The sequence below is a fragment of the Pangasianodon hypophthalmus genome, chromosome 3 (assembly GCF_027358585.1).
Source record: "Pangasianodon hypophthalmus isolate fPanHyp1 chromosome 3, fPanHyp1.pri, whole genome shotgun sequence".
NCBI classification, from domain to species: Eukaryota; Metazoa; Chordata; class Actinopteri; order Siluriformes; family Pangasiidae; genus Pangasianodon; species Pangasianodon hypophthalmus.
This window is the reverse complement of record NC_069712.1, coordinates 9,045,566-9,064,100: the sequence shown is the minus strand read 5'-3', so window position 1 is coordinate 9,064,100 and position 18,535 is coordinate 9,045,566. Positions and strand designations below refer to the sequence as shown.

At 39.1% G+C, this 18,535-nt stretch overlaps 2 protein-coding genes across 3 annotated transcripts in view; one reads left to right on the top strand and one right to left on the bottom strand.

The window, feature by feature from the left end:
* The window catches only part of zdhhc5a (zinc finger DHHC-type palmitoyltransferase 5a), a 29,135-nt gene extending 21,098 nt beyond the window's left edge, over positions 1-8,037 (top strand). Inside the window, exons 10-12 of one of the 2 annotated variants that reach the window (XR_003403913.3) lie at positions 393-505; positions 4,778-5,764; positions 6,160-6,299. Coding sequence is in view for 1 of the 2 variants with exons in the window: in XM_026934919.3 (XP_026790720.3) it covers positions 393-505; positions 4,778-5,673; positions 6,160-6,391 (1,241 nt within the window). In the remaining variant the exon portion in view is untranslated. Of the gene's footprint in view, positions 1-392; positions 506-4,777; positions 5,765-6,159 lie in introns of both variants that reach the window. The other variant, XM_026934919.3, reaches the window with a different exon arrangement.
* A 2,276-nt stretch (positions 8,038-10,313) lies between these two features.
* tmx2b (thioredoxin-related transmembrane protein 2b) lies at positions 10,314-18,451 on the bottom strand. Its single transcript, XM_026935158.3, has 8 exons — positions 18,110-18,451; positions 17,278-17,338; positions 15,495-15,608; positions 12,840-12,916; positions 12,554-12,660; positions 12,356-12,421; positions 12,105-12,234; positions 10,314-11,644 (listed from the first exon to the last, which is right to left on the bottom strand). The coding sequence occupies exons 1-8, from the start codon at positions 18,296-18,298 to the stop codon at positions 11,465-11,467; spliced, it is 924 nt and encodes a 307-aa protein (XP_026790959.1). The 5' UTR covers positions 18,299-18,451; the 3' UTR covers positions 10,314-11,464.
* Positions 18,452-18,535: the final 84 nt, after the last annotated feature.

Genomic DNA, 18,535 nt, shown 5'->3' with positions numbered 1-18,535 from the left:
CTTAAACTAAGAAATGAAACTAAAAAAAAGTTTTTCTCATTCTCAATACAGCATTGTTTTAGTTTGTTGTCAGAAAAATCCTACCACAGAGCATAAATGTGTGTATGACTGTATTTCTCTTGTCAAAAACATTACACAGAATTCTTTACGTATACACAAGCTTTATCCAGTAAAGTCAAGCTGAATACAGTTATGTCAGTATTTGTCAAAATATTACCCAGATTTTTCTGTTTCCACAGCCTAGCTTGGGCAAACATCTCAAAGCACTAAAACATTTTTCACACAAAGTCCCTTGGATGGAAACTTGCCTATTGTGAATTTTCTCAGATCGAAAGGAGGTCCAGGTTTTGTGTTTGTGTTTGTCTCCAACATGTCGCTGCTGTGTTTTCCAGAGAGCAGCCTGTTAAATAAAGCTCCACCAACTCCCACCATGTACAAATATCGACCTACATACAGCAGCCCGGGGAAGAACCACACCGCACTGACACACGCCTATGCCAACCAGGTAGCCTGTGTGCTAGTGTGTATGACCATGTGTTTTTGTTTGTGTGTGAGTAATGATGTCAGTCCCTTCTGTCATGTTCAGTATGTACAGTGTGTGTCTGTGTTGTCTGTCTGTGTTATTACACCTGTAAGCAGTGATGAATATGTAAATCTGTGACCTCAATCATCTCACTAGATGCTTCAGTAATTATCATTTACATGCTTTATACTTTAATTCTCATGTCTTTTTTTTCTATTTTTGATCCATTCTCATACTTTATCTTTTTTATCTTTTGATTTGATTGACCCAGTGGCTTTCAGTTGAACAGTATCAGTAAGTTGTCACTGAACCTCTTCTTTTCTGTTTGTGTGTGATTTTTCTCTCTCTCTGTGTGTGTGTGTGTGTTTTGTGTGTTAGTATTAGTCTTTTTCCTAGTGTAACCTCACAGACTCAGCAGTATGTATTTAAGAGCTTGCTAATGTTAAGCTCTTAAGACTAGCCTAATTTAGATTGCTCTATACATCTTCTGTTTCTTTTTAAGACAATTCTTTAATAAGGGGTGGACAAATCATAAATTTATTTGCTAGCCCACAGAGCAAGTAAAAGTTCCAATGTGTCCCATGTTTTGGTTGCTGGAAAATTACAAAAATAAGTAGCTTCTAACATGATATGCCAAACGTATGGCAAACTAGTTTGCTAGGTGAGTGTATTAACACAGATTAAGGAAAAAGAATAAGTACATGATTATTATCATTTAAAAAATTCCTAATGTAGCATATCAGCAACTCATTGCCCAACATGATGTTCTGTTTTTGCATACTGTATAGAGTTTACTGAGTCTGCCTAGTCAACATGTTTAACTGCAAAGTGACTGTGTGTAATTAGCAGGAGAATTATATGATGGCTTTGAGCTACATTTTAGTTCGCTAGGTTTCATCAGTTTTTATACAGACCTGCCTGAAAATGTGGTCTATCATCCGTGCGAAAAAGGGGAGGGGGGCGGTCTATAATGACTATTTATTTATTTATTTATTTATTTATTTATATTTTAAAACCTACTATTCCACAGTGTAGGTGTGAATTTAAAAAAAAAAAGGCTTGTGTTTTCTCCACACTTCATTTTATTTTAGTAATTCAAACATAACTTTGGTGTTTGAATATGCCACTTTGCATTCTTTATGTATTTATATATCTATATATGTGTTTTTTTTCCTATCAGGATCAGACTTTCAGTTTGTAAACAAATTTAGGATTTGTCTGCTACATTTAACACAGACATCAGAATTGAGAGTTTCATTGAGATACAGTATAATGAGTGGGATGTGATCCTTTCAGCTTTGAGGAGTGGCAAGCTATGCCTCCTTCACCAGACTGACAGGTGAAGAGTCCACTCCTCCTTCACTGGGACTGATAAGCACTGAGGCCATGCCTCCTTTACTATGACTGACAAGTGCAGGGCCATGTCTCCTTCCCAATGACTGACAGGTGCAGAGAAAGAAAGAAAAAAGGAAAGAGTAAAAGAGAAACACACACTACAGAAAGTAAATTTTATAAAATGTCTATATAATAGTAAAAGAGCTGTGTGTGAGGTGTTTCACTGTCCTGATACAGAGATGCTTGCGCTGACTCCGTGATTGCCTTACACACTGTTACGAATCTGATGATCTTTGTACTAAATTAAAGTGGAGAATCTTCACACCCCAAATCATTCAGCTGCCACTCCACAGTGCTGATTCACCTGTCATGTTTATTAATGTTAATGTAAGGAGGTGAGACATGAGCAATCAGGCGATATGTTTAAGTTGTTGTACACACCCTGCCTCTCACATCTAGAATGATATTAATTAAACACTATGAAGGATGATCTTCGTTTGCTGCACCTTTAGTCAGATTAACAAATGACTGACCTCGATTTCATTATCCCTCTTTTCTTTAGCAACACACTCTCATACACCAACAAGCCCCATCTGTTGTTTTAGCACAGCCGTGAGAGAAAGCACAATGTGTGTGTGTGTGTGTGTGTGTGTGTGTGTGTGTGTGGGAGCGGGGTGATGGGGGGGCTGCATAGCACTACATTTAATCACATTTGATTGGGCTTCTTATCTGCCTGCATATTGGCTCCAAAATAGGACACCGAGAGTAAGAAGGGCTAAACCGGAAATTAATTTTGCCCAGTGATCTCATTCTTACCAAAGGACTTTATTTTGTTAGTACAGAATAAGAGACATTTTATGATAATAACAGAAGCACTTCTGGTAGAACCTTAGTTTTTGTTTAAGATTTAAGAGGCATTCTGCAGTGTGTTTTATTTACTCATCATACTCATTTATTGAACACTGAGTGAATTCTGGGTGCCTCTCGCCTTGTGTGCAGTCCTTTGACCTTTTCTGTTTTAATTTTCCTCTAGCTGTATAAATACTCAAAATGTAACATGACTCTCTTCATTTTCCTGTATTAACCCTCTAGTGATCGTTGTACATGGATAGGGACATCCATGACTGTGAAGCAACAAATTGGGGGTTGTTGGTGGGTAAAAATGTTTAATCCTGCAATCTCAGCAAGTCTGCCCTTGCTGTCTAACAGTCGGTTACAATGTAAAAAAAAAATAAATAAATAAATAAATAAATAAAAAATCAGACTGTGGGCCACCACTGATTGTGGCTAGCATTGTTTTAATACTTTGAGCTGTGCATAGAGCTATGTTCAAGGCATATCCATCCAAAAAAAAAAAAATTCGGTTTAATTGAATTTTAATTGAGTTTAATGTGTAATGAGTTTGTTGCTACACAGTGGGTATATTTTAAGAGGGTTATGTAAATGCTGTTATACTACAGTGCTGCTGAATTCTTGATTGTGCTCATTCAGAAGGAGTTGATTAATTTTCTATAACAGTAACTTGGGCAGGGATTTGGCTGCAAGACAAATCACAGGTTTATATTAATGTGCTTATTCTGTTGCCTTACTTTACAGTAACAAGTGTCTTAAAGCTACTGCGCTTCTTTCTGAGCTGTTATTCGTGCAGTGATTTCTGCTTCATGCACTGACTTTCTCATGTCATTCCTAACCTGTCTGGACAGGCTTTAGACGAGTTTATTCTAACGTTTGCACTAAACATGCCTAATCATTCACTCTGTGATGGGACTGTTATCTTCATTCATTCTGAATGTGCAAATAATCTTTATAAACAGTTTCTCATCTTTGTTGTGGCAGTGATGTTAAGCTACTGTGCAAGAACGTAAGAGCTGCATGGTAGGGTCGCCCTGTTCACCATTGCGGTTTGACAGATAATGTGCTAATGCATTGTTAGTCATGCTTTGGTGGTTGGTGTTTGGGCAATGATGAGCTGTCCAGTATCAGAATGGCATTTAACAGGCTAATGATACACTGCTTTTTAACTACTTTAGCTTGATAGTTAGTAATAGTGAGGTGGAAAAATAAAAAGCAGTTTATTCTTAAGTGGTAAAAGTAGCCCGAGAGCACCCATAGAGTTTGGTATAGCCTGAAATGTGCTGTTTCTTCTAAAAATAAATAAATAAATAAATAAATAATCTATGATCAATAATACCTCTATAATAATATCAATATTTGTTTATAGATCAACATATTTATAGAGAAAATAAACTGAGAAAATGGAAAAATGATATTTGCTCATGTCCAGTAATTTGACCCAAACAAAAATGAAGGATTTAATGGATTTTAAAAAAAATCGCCTTTTTGAGTTGAGGGATTACTGTAATAAAAAAAAAATTGACTTCCTTTTTTTTTATTCCACAGAAATTCAGTGATTGAGGGGGAAAAAAGTACTGATTACTGTGAAGCAGTGCAGTGTTTTCTCAAGCTGGAATATTGCCAAATCTACACCTCAGTATTACTGGTGTAAATAGAATTTTGTGGGTCTTGAAAACTGACCCAGATGTGGCTATGTGCACAGTTTTACCAATTCAAAGATTCACTATTTACTCTTATTTGTAAACTGTTAGATCTTTTATAAGGAGAAGGGGGAATAAATCCTGTTGTGTTGGATTAACGTATCAGCAGGTCTGTATTGAATTCTCAGGATACAGTAAAATTTCTTAGTATAATTGATTTCTTTTCCAGCCTGCAGTTTTTATGTCTCAGCTACTTTTCCTGTGTCAGTGCTGATTTTTCTGTCTTTGACTTTGACTTGTTCCTTCCCTTCTTAAGTATTCCTTGTTTTTAATGGCTTTTCTCTGCCTCCCTCTCTCTCTCTCACTCTCTCTCACTCTCTCTCTATCATGCTGTCACTCTCTTGCTTTCGCTCTCTCTCTCTAGATGAGTCGTGGGGACAGTCTGAAGGAGTCCTCCTCCTCTCTCCTCCAGTCCAGTCAGCAGCCGGGTTTCCGCTCTGAGCCCAGTCTGGACGGCCGTGATGGAGGAGGAGGAGGAGAGCGTGTGGGTGCTGAGCGACCCTCCGGAGGCCAAGGGGCACCGCCAGCCCCTGGAATCTCTGCCTATTCCTTCGGGGGGCGCTCTTACCCTTCCTTCTCCGACCCCACTGTGCTCTCCGGAGGCGCTTCTCGCTCCTCCAGCGTGCGCTCCACCTCCCATAATGCACCACCCTCTGAGGCCTCCAGCTACAAGAGCTCAGCCAATCAAACGCCTCCACCCCGCAATGGCAGCTTGTCTTATGACAGCCTTCTTACACCTTCTGAAAGCCAGAATTTTGAATCCCCATCCCCCAACCCCCCGCTTGGCTACACCTCCCCATTTCTGTCTGCACAGATCGCCCAGCAGCGAGAAGAGGAGCTTCACCAGCCCTCTTCCTCTAGCTCTGCCCTGCTTGCTTCACCTCACCGTGGCAACGCCTACCTGCGTGGCTCCACCTCTCCACCACCACTACCTGACCGAGAACGTGAAAGGCTGCTTCATGACGCACAGCCCCGCCAGCATCACCACCACCACCACCATCACCACCAGCATCGGCCGCCTCGCTTTTCTCGCCCTCCGCTCTTGTCTGATTCAGGCCTGCCAAGGCCCTCTAACCCATATCGCACACGCTCCACAGATGCTCCACTGCCCCCCTCCACCCACCCACCACGCACAGGTCACCCGCCTTTAGGCAAGTCTCTGTCTTACTCGAGTGCCGCAGCCGCTGAAATGCAGTATCGCCTTGTGCGTAAAGCCTCCGCCTCCACCTCGGCTGGGGCAGGGGGCATCCAGGCGCCCAAGTGAGTAACAACCTCTGCCTTCAACGCTCCACGCTGCCTCCTGCTGCCTCCTTCCTCCTCCTCCTACTCCTCCTCCTCCTCCCAGACTCCTGTGAGTGGACCTCTGACTTTCTCTCAGCTTTTTCTGTCCCTCTTCCCACCTTTTGGTTTCCTCTCAAGCTTATGCCGTTGTTGGGTTCTTTCAAGTTTGCTTGTGCAACAAACAGTCATGCCTGCATGTAGTGTTATCATTACACCGTTGGTGTTTGTGTGTTTTGTAGTGCTTTGTTTTCACTCAGGTAAGGAGTGAAAAGTCTTGACAAAATCTTTATGGAATTTTGATTTGTTTGACTGATTTTTGTGGGTTTTTTTTTTTATTTCATAAGCATCATAATTTTCTTTGTTTTTTTTTTTTCCTTCATGTTCTGTCAACAAAGTTTGGCTTACAAAGACCTTGTCAATTAGCAGTAATTCATCAACATTTCTCTCTGTTTCTCTGCCACTCAGGGACGAGATTCAAATGAAATCTTATAGTCGGACAAATGGGCAGCCTAAATCGCCTCTTCCTCAGTCGCCTTCTTCAACCCCCTCTTCCCCCTCTCATCCAGTCAGCGTCTCCACACGACCAGGACATGCCTATCCCAGTGTTGGCTCTTCTCAGAGCCCCGTCCACAAGCCTGGTGGTGGGGTGAAGAAGGTGACGGGTGTTGGAGGGACCACTTACGAGATATCAGTTTGAGTGACGGGCAGCCGTTCGTCCAGTCCCATGTCAACAGCTGAGCCATGGACCTGCCTCCTCTACTCGTTCAGTCAGGGTAGAGATTCACTACACTTTGGAAATCTGTTGAACACAACAGACATTTATTGCAAAAGTTGGAGTGAATGAAGGGCTCTAGACCTGTGCTTTACTTTTATACATGGGGAAAGTTTGAGCAAGCTGACCTGCTGATGTGCGGTCAGATAAGACACTGTGGAGGGGGGGGGAGGAGAGTTGCTTGTACAATTCCTGGACTTCCTGACTTGCCATTAATGAGGAGGTGTTACACTCGAGTTTGGCAGATGACTGGACTGCCTTGAAAAACCAAATTAAGAAAAAGGTTGCTTTATGTCAGCTGTGTAAATCATAAATTGTATGTTATGTATAGAGAAAAAAAATGCTAAAATTTTTCCCAGGGGTTTTCTCCAAATGGTTGGACTTAAATCAGTGACTTCACGGCATATTGTTGCCATTTTGGACCACTGTGATTGGCTCGTGACCATTCTACTTCGGTGCATTAACCAATCAGAAGCGGAGAAATAATATTGGGTAATGAAACGGTCTAAATTGTTGTTTATCGAGATGATCCTTTTCAAGAGAGTGTTTTTGAGCAATGGCCTTGGAAATCAATGAGAAATGTTTTTATTTAATTTTTCAATCTTATTTTATATGAATTTATAAATAGCTATTGATATGATCAAGCATTTCAGGCGTGATTGAGTAGCGCAGGTTTTAGGCAGGTTCTGTGATCCACATATGTTAAGCATGAAGATCAGAGAATCTCCTCGCAACATGCATTACTCGAATGCACCCTGTGTATTTTTTTTTTTTTTTTTTTTTTAAACTAAGGCTGATGACATTTGTATCCATTTTGGGTTTTTAACCAATCAAGTGGGTGGGGAGGGAGACTTGCCTAATTTTAAATGATGGTTGCTACAACCGCTCAGTGGCTGAGTCTGTGTCTCCAGGCTAAGACAAGCCTCAGAGTCAGCCAGGTGAATCCTATGTAACACTCGGCCCATGAGATGTAGCATCTGAATACACAACACACAGGTGAGCACATTTTGTGGGATATATTTTCAGAGTTACCTTGTAAAGTCTGTCTGTGAGATAATGTCTGCTTTGGTTTATCAGTTCCTATTGAAGAGACTCTCTAGTGCCCTTGTCTAGCTGACCAAGTAGGGAATTTCAATGGCCAGAGAGGTGGGAAACCAGTGCACTTGGATTGGATAATGGTTGAACCAGTCAGTAAGTGACTGCTGTAGTTATGAATTATAAAATGCCTTTTTTAATTTAATTTTTACTTTTTAAAAAAAATGTTGTGGATATTTTGCAAGCTTTGTGTTTCAGTGATTCCTCAAAATGTTGGTGGCTTTGGAATGAAATGTAGATCATGTTTGTCCAATCAGATGGGGGGAAAAAAAAAAAAAAAAAAAAAGAGTTTTGACAGCCACTTCAACAGCTAGTCAATTCCATATGAGAATTAAAAAACAGGAACTATTTGATATCTGGATCAGTATGTTAATTAAGAAGGAAAAAAGGTGTACTGTATAGCTGTGTGTGTGAGTGAATGTGTGTCTGTGTGGGTGAGAGTGCTTGAGCATTGTTAATAAACACTTTATAAACTATTTGAGCATTATACTGGATCGATAATTTATTTATATCATTTGTATATTTGTATCAATACATCATTTTGAACATCAGTTTTATCGTCTCTCCAGTGGTAAGATGCACAACTAACACACAACTAATCACAACTGATTTACTGTTCGACCCAAAGGTTTGTGATCCCATTGGTATGGATTTGTTTGGCCCAGTTTCTCAAAAGCATTGTAAAATTAAGATAATTTTAACTGGCAGAGAGAGTGCTCAGTTTGATCATCACTTGCCATTAAACTGTGGTTTTTGTGCTGTGATGGTTTTGGGAAACTAAGCCCTGATCACCACCAATTCCCAAGAAAATAAATAGTTTAAATAAAACATGCTGCAGCACCGTATGAACGGTTTAATGCCATTTCACACACTGATGTCCTCCTGTGCTGCACTTAAACCCGTTTACCTTTAGCAATCTACTGAAAGAATGCACATCCTTATGACCACCAACCAGTACTGAAAAAGATTCTTCATTATATTGGCACCCAAAAAAAATATCTTTGTGGTTAATTAGTTAATTATTGTGGTTAACAAGGTCACCACTGGGGTAAACTATCTAATAGAACCTTGGTTATTAGTGATATCCTCAACCGAACATCTTCAGGAGCTGTTGATTCCTGCAGAGCTGGGGGGAGGTTGTTTTGGTACATCTTTTTATCTATTTATCTGTTTATACCTGTGTTTAGATCATTGATGTGTCATGATGGTCTGCTGTAGACTTTTCTGAATTTCACTGGTCCATCAGGTTTGTGAGTCACTTCAGCAAAGCTGCTCTAAACCCTGACACTGTATCCACCATGCTCCTCATTTCAGGAAGCTGGTTTGGTGTCCATATGTGGCGTTTTATTTTCTCCAAGTTTTTCTGAACATTTACAAATATAATTGTTGCATCAGTCCACAGAAAATTGTCTCAGGAGTGCCATGGAACAACTGTGGTGGCTTTGGTGGTGCCCTTGTGGTAAACTTCCATGAACACCACTTCTGTTCAGTGTATTATTAAGGTAGAGAGGTTCACACACAAGTGGTGCTGCAGATCCTTAGGTGTCCCACTTCTTTGTAGCAAGGTCTTACACTGATCTTTTAAGGGTGTTCACTCCTCAGGAGTAGGACTATTTCTTCCATTTGTAAACAATTCATCAGACTGTGGACATCTTGCTTTCCGAATCTCTTTCAATCAGAATTTCATTGTGAAGAGCAGGTAGGCAAAATATTGAATAGTTTTTTAGATACAAGATGTCATACTTTTTCCAACAATAACCATAATAACTTTAACCACTGGTATGACAAGGATATGGCAAAGTAATAATGTATGTTTGCTAAATAACACGGTTCATCACATGAAGATAAGGTTCTATTTTAGGAGCCGTTCATGTTGAATAATTCCAAAGGGTTCACAAACTTTCTCACAGTTATGTATGTGCAAACACCACGGCTGGTTTGGTTCATTTGCATTCAGGTAAAAGGTGAAGAGCATTTTGTCTTGGCTGAGGTTTTAATGAAGTTTTTGGTCTTTGTCATGATTATATGAGGTAAGATATTCCCATTGGTTTATTCTTTATTCACGTTGTACTAATCTAATGATCTGAACAAAGTTAAACCTTTAAAATGTACCTTAAACCTTAAAAACCTTAAATTCGGTTTAAAATTCTAAATTCCAAATCTAAAACTTTCATGTTGTCAGCATTATGAATTGGATAACATTTATTTATTAATATTTAACATTTTCAGGTTGTCTGTCCAAGACTCCCCTTAGTGCGATATCTCATTCATTGGTTGTGAATGTATAATTTATATGTAATTATCACTGTAACCAGCAGATGAATTGATTAGACTTTGGAATTGATCCAAACAAGGTCAAGATCAAATGTCTTAAATTGCTTCCTCCTTGTTTGAAGTATATTTCAGTATATTTGTATTTAACACATACGTCAGAGGCATCGAGTTCTGCTTATCATGTTAGGTATTTCCTCATCCCATGATATGACTTAAAAAAAAAAAAAAGCCATTCTTTGTCAGTCCATTAAATTAGACTGGGTTTCGCAGGAAAAACTTTTGGATCATTAAAGTTCTTAAGCAGATGTGTTAGACTAGCTGAACTTATTTGTGCAGGCATTCCAGTCAAGACTTGCAAAACATTTGTGGGGATAAAGAGGTCTTTATGTTAGCTGTTACCATAACATTGCATAGAAAGAAATGCAGAAAGCTCCACCTTAAACAGACTAGTGTTTAGGACACAAAGTAGAACTATGGAGGAGGACCAATCTTTGTATTTTTTATTTTTTTTTATTGGAATGTCAACATTCATCCAAAACCTCTCACCGCACACAATCTCAGTCACATCCATCTGCAATGGAGTTAAACACTATACAGTAATTGTGGTTTGGAATAAAGTCAGAATCAGTCAGTCACTAGGGTGCATGCAGCATACAGTTGTGTGTGTGGGCAATCTAACTGAAATTATGTCCCATATAAGCATGGTTATACAAGTCCACTGACTGCAGGATGACCTAAAAGAAAGCAGAGAACAGTAATGGGTTCATTTTGCAAAAATGCCAAAACAACCCACAAGCTTCCATTTTTCACAAGATGGAAAATCCAGAGATGGAAGTATCAAGCTAAATGAACAAAAATATTTAAGACCGTACAGCTTCAGCAAATGGATGCTAGAATAGAAGAGGTCTGTGCCAGAACATCAAGGCTTCAAAAATCTCATCTCATAGCAATTTGATGCTTTGGTCATCATTAATACAGACATTGTACCAACGCTGACAGCACCCCTTCACAGAAACAAGTCTGCATTATAGAAATGTAATGATACTGAATGGCCTGGCTCAGTCACAGGCAGCTCACCTTTTTGTTACCAAATGAGTGTCAAAAGGCAAGTGGACAAATACATGGCCAAAATTACTAAATGTCTAACAAAAAAAACAGAAAATGAAGGAATGAGTTAGCAAAAAAGGAATGAAGATTAGAATTCCATCAGTAGTCAGTAATCATTTAAAAGCAACTACCTACAAAATATAACCTATAAATTAATCAATAACAACTTCATTAACTCATTAGAGGTAGGAGACATGATGGTAGGGCACAATGATAAATTTGGTTAAAATAAACAAAACACTGTCAACAGCCGGCACGATATCTCATTTAACCCCTAAACAATGGCTGTGGATAGCTAAGGGTTCCTAAACCGCGTTATTCAGTGCTTTTCAATTCAATTCCATTCATTTAAGTACAAGTTTGATTTTTGATTATGGGTGGTTCTGATGACAAAAAAAAATAAAAATAAAAAATAAAAAAAATCATTGTGTTCCCACACAACTTCGGGCACAGCACTTCGCTCTGTGTGTGCGCATAAACCCATCCAGTTCTACAGTGATGTCCCAGTGTTATCTCCCAATCTTATTTGTCCTTCTTGCTCTCTTTCTCTGTCCCTGCAACGTCTGCCTCGGGTTCCTCCTCCTCAAGCACCGGGGGGAACTGCAATTCGCTGGGCTTCTCATTCCTCTCTCCTTTCGTCTTATTCAGTTTCTTCGATTTCTGATACAGCTCATTTAAATTAAACTCTCTGATGATGTTCTCCTGAAAATGAGGAGAGTGTTCAGAAACACAGTGAGGGCGGTGCATTGTTTTTCACTGTAGAAACTAATACAATAATTAGGCTGTATTTAACCTGCTAGGCCAGTAAACAGATGAGCAAAGCTGACTGACATTAGCACTTAAGTGTAAATTTGACACACTTTTAAAATTTGTATTTGATACAGATTTTTTAACATACTGTAGCTCATCCTGCATTGCTCATTCACAAGACATGAGCTTTTCACTTCATTTTACTGGAAGAGAATTTTTTTTTTCTTAATTTTTCTGATGATTATTTTATTTAAATACACTTTAAACTGATTCTCTTTTGACCTATTAAAATTATTTAAATTAGGGTTACCCTCTATTTAAATTAGGGTTACACATGAATGCTCTTTCATTCATTATATTACTGAGCTGTAAATCAGTGTAATGATTGAGAGCACAGATGTTGATCCCTCACCTCAGTGAAGCTCCAAGACACTGCTCGTCCTTTCTTGTCCACTTGGGGGCGTCTCATAACTTCTTTCCCTCCCTGGAAGAGCACCAGAGACGGCAGCTGCTTGGAGAGAGGAGATGTGCTCACCTTGTACCTAAGATGATGATGATAAAGAAAGAAATATGAATCACATCTGGACATTTGAAACATCTAAAATAGGAAACTGTATCAGCATAGCTTCAATGATGACACGAAATCTAGAAAGAGTTGCTTACTTCTTAGACACATCACTATAGCGGCCCACGTCCACTTTTCCGAACTTCAGCCCAGCACAGTTGTACCTGGTGGTAGAATGACTGTAGTTAGAATACTTATCTTTTACATGATACAGGTAAACAAGTTTCTTAGACACATTTAGAATGAGGTGCAGCACAAAACATCAGTGTATGTTTGCTGTTGTGACTTGGTCTTACTTCAAGGACAGATCAGCATAGACAGACGCGAACGACTGACACTCAGAAGACCAGTTAGCGAAGAACTCCACAATCCAGGTCACACGGTTGTCTCTTTCCAATTCCTCCTGAAGACCAAAAGAGAACAGATGCATCACACAGAACTGAGGCTTGGCATTAATATAATCTGTATATGTTCTGTCTAGTAAATTAGTGTAGTGTATAATAGCTTCAGAAGCAAATGTCCTCAGAGTCCTGACTGAAGACTGAAGGCTTGTGTGTGTACTGATGCTAAAATGGTTCTCACGTCTATGGTCTTATCACTGAAGTACTTGATGTACTCGGGGCCCATGTACAGAGGAGGCTTGCAGGTCATGAGGAACACTGAAAAACAAGAATTAGCAAACAGTATATTAAAGATCAAGGATATTGTTATTTTAAAAAAATAGTGCTTAAACGTAATACAATACTGTTAGAAAATAATTTGATCTGCAGTGTTGGATAAGCCACAATGAAAATGTAGTGAGATTAACTTCAGGTTTCTACTACAGGGTCTAATCATGTGCTGCTACAGTTTACAGAGCTAATAATCAGATATTGAAACTTTTAAACATAAAATAAGTAGATACTGTTACTCAGTGCGTATGCGACTTCATTACAGTGTATATTAACTAACAACGTGCACTCTCCTAGGAGATAGCTCTTGGACCTCTGGTTGAAGTAATAAGACCTAGGAATTCATGTCACGCCTCATTGCAATCGTGGAACTGATCCACCATTTTTGTTCTGTACAGATCTCTTTGTGAACAGTGTAAACCCGTATGAGGATGGGTTCTCTGTTGAGTCTGGTTCCTCTCAAGGTTTCTTCCTATCACCATCTCAGGGAGTTTTTCCTTGCCACTGTCGCCCTGCTTGCTCATCAGAGACGTCACACACACACACTTCACTTTACTTTTGTTTGTGTAAAGCTGCTTTGAGACAATGACCTTTGTAAAAAAGCGCTATACAAATAAAAATGAATTGAATTGAATTGAACAGGTAGAATATAGTACAAACTATTTTTTAATCTGTGACAAATAACACTGTGCCATCTAACATGCCTGGATGAAGGATGTAAAAGCGTGACAATTTGAGAAAATAATTCTAACTAAAGAGGTCAATCTCTACAAGCTACCAACCAGCTATCTAGTTTTTCCATAAGGTCATATTTAGTGTGTGGCTTGAGTGATGCTTGTTTTAAGTGTTAAAAAACGTATTCACAAAGACATGGATACTAAGATTTGCAGATTCAGTTACATAATGGCAAACTGCAGTGGTCATTTAAACACAGACAAGTTAGCCATATATTTTATATTTAGATTATGAGCCATCTCAGTTTCTTCAGTTTTTAAGTTTACTCACTCTAGCAGGAAAATGAAGATTAAACTTTGTTACAGAAATCAATAAAGCTTTGTAGAATTATACATGAAATGTTGAAATTGAATCTTTTCAGTGACTTGATTTCGAGTCATGGGGGTCCATTCAGTTAAATGATTTGTTCAGCTGTGTGGTTTCTCTAAATGCTGCCATCTAAAATAGACAGCAAACATCTTGAGTAATGAAAAAATAGCAATGATCGCTATTTAATAATATGCCTGCCAGTCTGTGTTTAGAAAATGAAATTGTTTCGACACGTAGCCCAACATTGACAACGACATGCACTGAAGCAATAGAAATGTCCAGCTAGGACTGAATGAGCTTAAACAGGAATCATTTAACTCACTGACTCAATTGATTCAATGAACGAGAAAGAAGCGAATCTCGGTCAGTACCAAAAGATTCACCAACACTGATTGCTGAATGTGAGATGAAGGGATCTTGCTCATGACAGAAAGATTCACTGACAAACATTCGTTGACTCGAAATATGAGTTACAGAATTTACAGATGTTTAAACACACAAACAGATAAATGCAGAACATAAACCTACATAAAATCAGTTTTATAATCATTAAGCCAGCAGAAGCAATTGAACAAAACAACTCAGTGCATGCCAGTGAGAATTGAATCTTTCACAGACAAAACATATCCAATATAAATAACTATAATATAATATCCAATAAAAATACAATATGTAATATACTATCTAAATACACAAATTACGTTAAAGACCGAGCGAGTGAAAGTGTGAGAGTTATGCAGACAGTTTGAGAGAGAGAATGCAAACTAATTCGGGCCTGCAAACATAATTTGTTAATTTAAAGTAGATGAGGAGCATCACTTATTTCTCCAACTCCGAAGAATGAACATGCAAGATTAATTTTCTGCAGAAAGTAATGTTTTTGTGCATCAAGCCTTCTGGTACCTGTTACAGCAAAGACTTTATTGCGTCTCTCTTTTTTTTTACTCTTCACTCTACATTTATATACCACAGTGTTTTGCCATGATTACCATGAGTAAACAAGTATCTCACTAGATAAGATTATTAGATCATTAATTAACTAGCTGTCTTAATTTAATGACTCATAACTGCTCATAACCCAACAAGTATGACGGATCACCTTGCCATGTCGTCACATCCGCAAGCCTTCAGAATCCCCGAGGAGACCCCTTTAAATACAAACGCTGTTTACCTTCGAGTGTCATTTGCTTGGATGTAGCTTAGAAAAACAGTGCACATAAATGATCCAACCGATCAAATTCTCAAATCCAATCAAGACAGACATTACTATGTTTGTTGATCTGGAAATAAGGAGCTATTGCATAAAAAAAATTCTACACACACACACAGCCACTGCCTAGATCACAATGCTACATGATGCCCTGTACACGTGGAGGTCTTTCTACTTAGAGCATTAAAGGCTGATGAGGTTGTGCTGTGGTGTATGTGAGTGACATGCTGGTGTGGATTGAAACGTTGGTTAACATTGTGAAAAAATTTTTCGGTTGTGAATTGGTCCCAAGTGTGCGAGTTGTGTACTGACCGATGCACAGGGTCAGGTAGAGCAGTCCCATGCGAATATCCAGTCTGAAGAACAGGATCACATTGGCCACTTTACAGAAGAGGATGATGTTCCCCACATGCTGCTCAACCGTTACTGCACCACAGAAGGAAAGACAAGGAGTCAAAGAGGCGAGTGGGCAAGTAAAAGACATGAAGAAAACCCACATTCAGGTGTGTAATTAGCTATGAGGACACAGAGGACTTTGGTAGTTTCAGAAGATTTTGTTCATTATATTCATTCCATGACATTTGGTTCTCCACTGACCTCAGAACTGCTGAGGAAGACGCTTAAGGTTTGCCCATAGACTTCATCGCCCATTATACTCAGCTCTCACAAGACACTCGGCTACCAGACGTCTTGTTCAGATGTATGCAACGCACATATCTTAAACCAACATCTGATATAAATGTGTGAGTACACGCGAGAACATGTACGTTTTTACGAGGGCGAATGGTGTTTTGTAAACTGCAAACCTCATTTTGTTTATTATTTTATTCCTCTGAACACTGCTAGCTACATCAGCTTGCCAGTTGGAGAAAATTAGCTGACTGAGGTTGGTCTACAAGCTCCGTCGTTGGATATAAATACAGAGTTAATCTTTGATCATTTTTAAGTTATATTGTGTAACGTTATTCATAACATATGACAAGCATGATCAATGAACTTATGAATTGCAGTGGTTGCATAGTCTCATGTAACGCAATTCAGAAATCTACATGTAACTTAGACTTTCTTTAAATCTTTAACTCAATAAAATTAAATGGTCTAATAGTTGTCAGGGCTGTTTATGGAAGAATGGAAGGATAACATAACATACAGGGTGTCTGAAAAATGACAGGAACCAATGAGAATATGTTGAGCAAAATCCACAAAAAACATGATACAGTGGATGAGGAAATGCATAGAGCCCAAGGGTGAACATGTAGACAATATGATGTAAATAATAAATACAAAATTTATTACATGTACACTCCGGGGCAAAAAAAAAAAAAATGGGCCAAGCCCAAAATGGCAAAATATAAAGCTTTTAATGGTCTTAACAACAAATCATTGGTTATAAAATTAGAATGAAACAAATAGATAAAGGAAGTTAGTATGGGATAGCTTTTCCCTTTGATTTCTTTAAATATTTAAGTCTTGTGGCTCTTGATGGGCTGCATAAGCTGTGGCAGATAACCGAATAGTGACGCCCAGACATGTGTTAGTTTGAATTTTACAGCAAACATTTGAATCATTATCATGATTTGCATACAAGAAGACTATATAAGTGAATTTCCCTGTTTATAGCTACAGTTTACTGCAGCAAAAGTAAACGAGCAAATGGTGGCACAGGAGGTCTCAGGAGTGCATTTGGTTCATTCCTGCTAATTTTCTGACTAATGATTTGTTGTTAAGACCATTAAAAGCTTAATATTTGCCATTTTTTGCCCAGGAGTGTAGTTTTCCTCTCACTGGTTCCTGACTTTTCAGATACCCTTCAGATTAGAAATTAGCAATTGATGTTGTATATACGCAACACTGTGATATTAACTCTGACAGTTCTGTGTGGACCACATTCAAATTTTGATCCTGTTACAGCCCTGCATGCCCGATAACCAGCCTAGCAAGCTCAAGGGTCCTTGAAGCACAGCTCCTGTAGGGACTAAAGTGTATACAGTAAACACAGCTAGTATTCAGGACCACCTGTTTTAACGGCTGCATTTGGACTTTGTTGTTATTTGGTATAAAGTGTTTATATGTAAGCAGGGTGGGGAACACTTACTTGCTCTTCTGTTTTTCATCATGACTATAGCACTGAGAAACATCAGTATCTCCACCTCTCTCTGGGAAAACAAATGAAAATGTGGATATTACATTAAATCATTATATTGTATATAATATATAATCAGTGAACACTGAAAGGCTATAGCTAGTGCACCTGTACCATTACCTGCACGTGCTGTTAGTTACAGAAAACTGTGTCTAAGAGGAAAATAACTCAAATAAGCATTACTCATATACTGGTCTTGGTATACTGGCATTGGTATACTGGCATGGGTAATCTGGCATGGGTAATCTGGCATTGGTAAACTGGTACTGGTATACTGACATTGGTAAACTGGTACTGGTGTATTGACATTGGTAAACTGGTACTGGTGTATTGACATTGGTAAACTGGTACTGGTGTATTGACATTGGTAAACTGGTACTGTATATTGACATTGGTAAACTGGTACTGGTGTATTGACATTGGTAAACTGGTACTGTATATTGACATTGGTAAACTGGTACTGGTATACTGACATTGGTAAACTGGTACTGTATACTGACATTGGTAAACTGGTACTGGTATACTGGTATTCTCAGTGTCAGCCCAGTGGCATTAATTATGCTGTGCTCATCCACACCCAGCCCCATTCTCTCTCTGTAAAAGACTAGCATGGCTCCAGACCCTACATTGTACTCAGCATCAACATCTTCCTGTGTTCCTCTCCATGCATACAGGATTACAGATAAAAACAATCCCTGAACACCTAAAGCAATAATTCTCCACACATGCTGTTTTGTCATTGCTTTGAAAACACTGTTAGTGTTTGTAGAAATGTCCCACAAACCCAGTCGAAGTCGCAGGGGTTTCCGTCCTCCCTCTGCGTGGAGAGATGTTCACAGATTCCCGGAGTCTTGCGGACCAGCAGGAAAGCGAGCGACATGAAAAACGACGCCACGTAGTACGGCTTCAACAGCCATTTATACACCTGCGGTAAGTGATACAGAAACGCGAACAGAGGAGTCAGCAGCGCCATTTTCTTCCCAGACAAGTGCAGTACGAGGACAAACGATAACCGCGGAGGAAAGCCGCCGGTGCAACGCTGCTGAGGATTTTACGTCGGCGAAATCTTTAACCACGTTCAGTTAAAGGGACAGAGGTCACTGCGGACGAAAGGGGAAAAACATAGGCCACGCCTCTTCCTCGGGCGCACTGCGATTGGTTAGTTCCCCGCACGTTTAGGAAACCGTTTGAAATAGTGTTCTAGTGCACT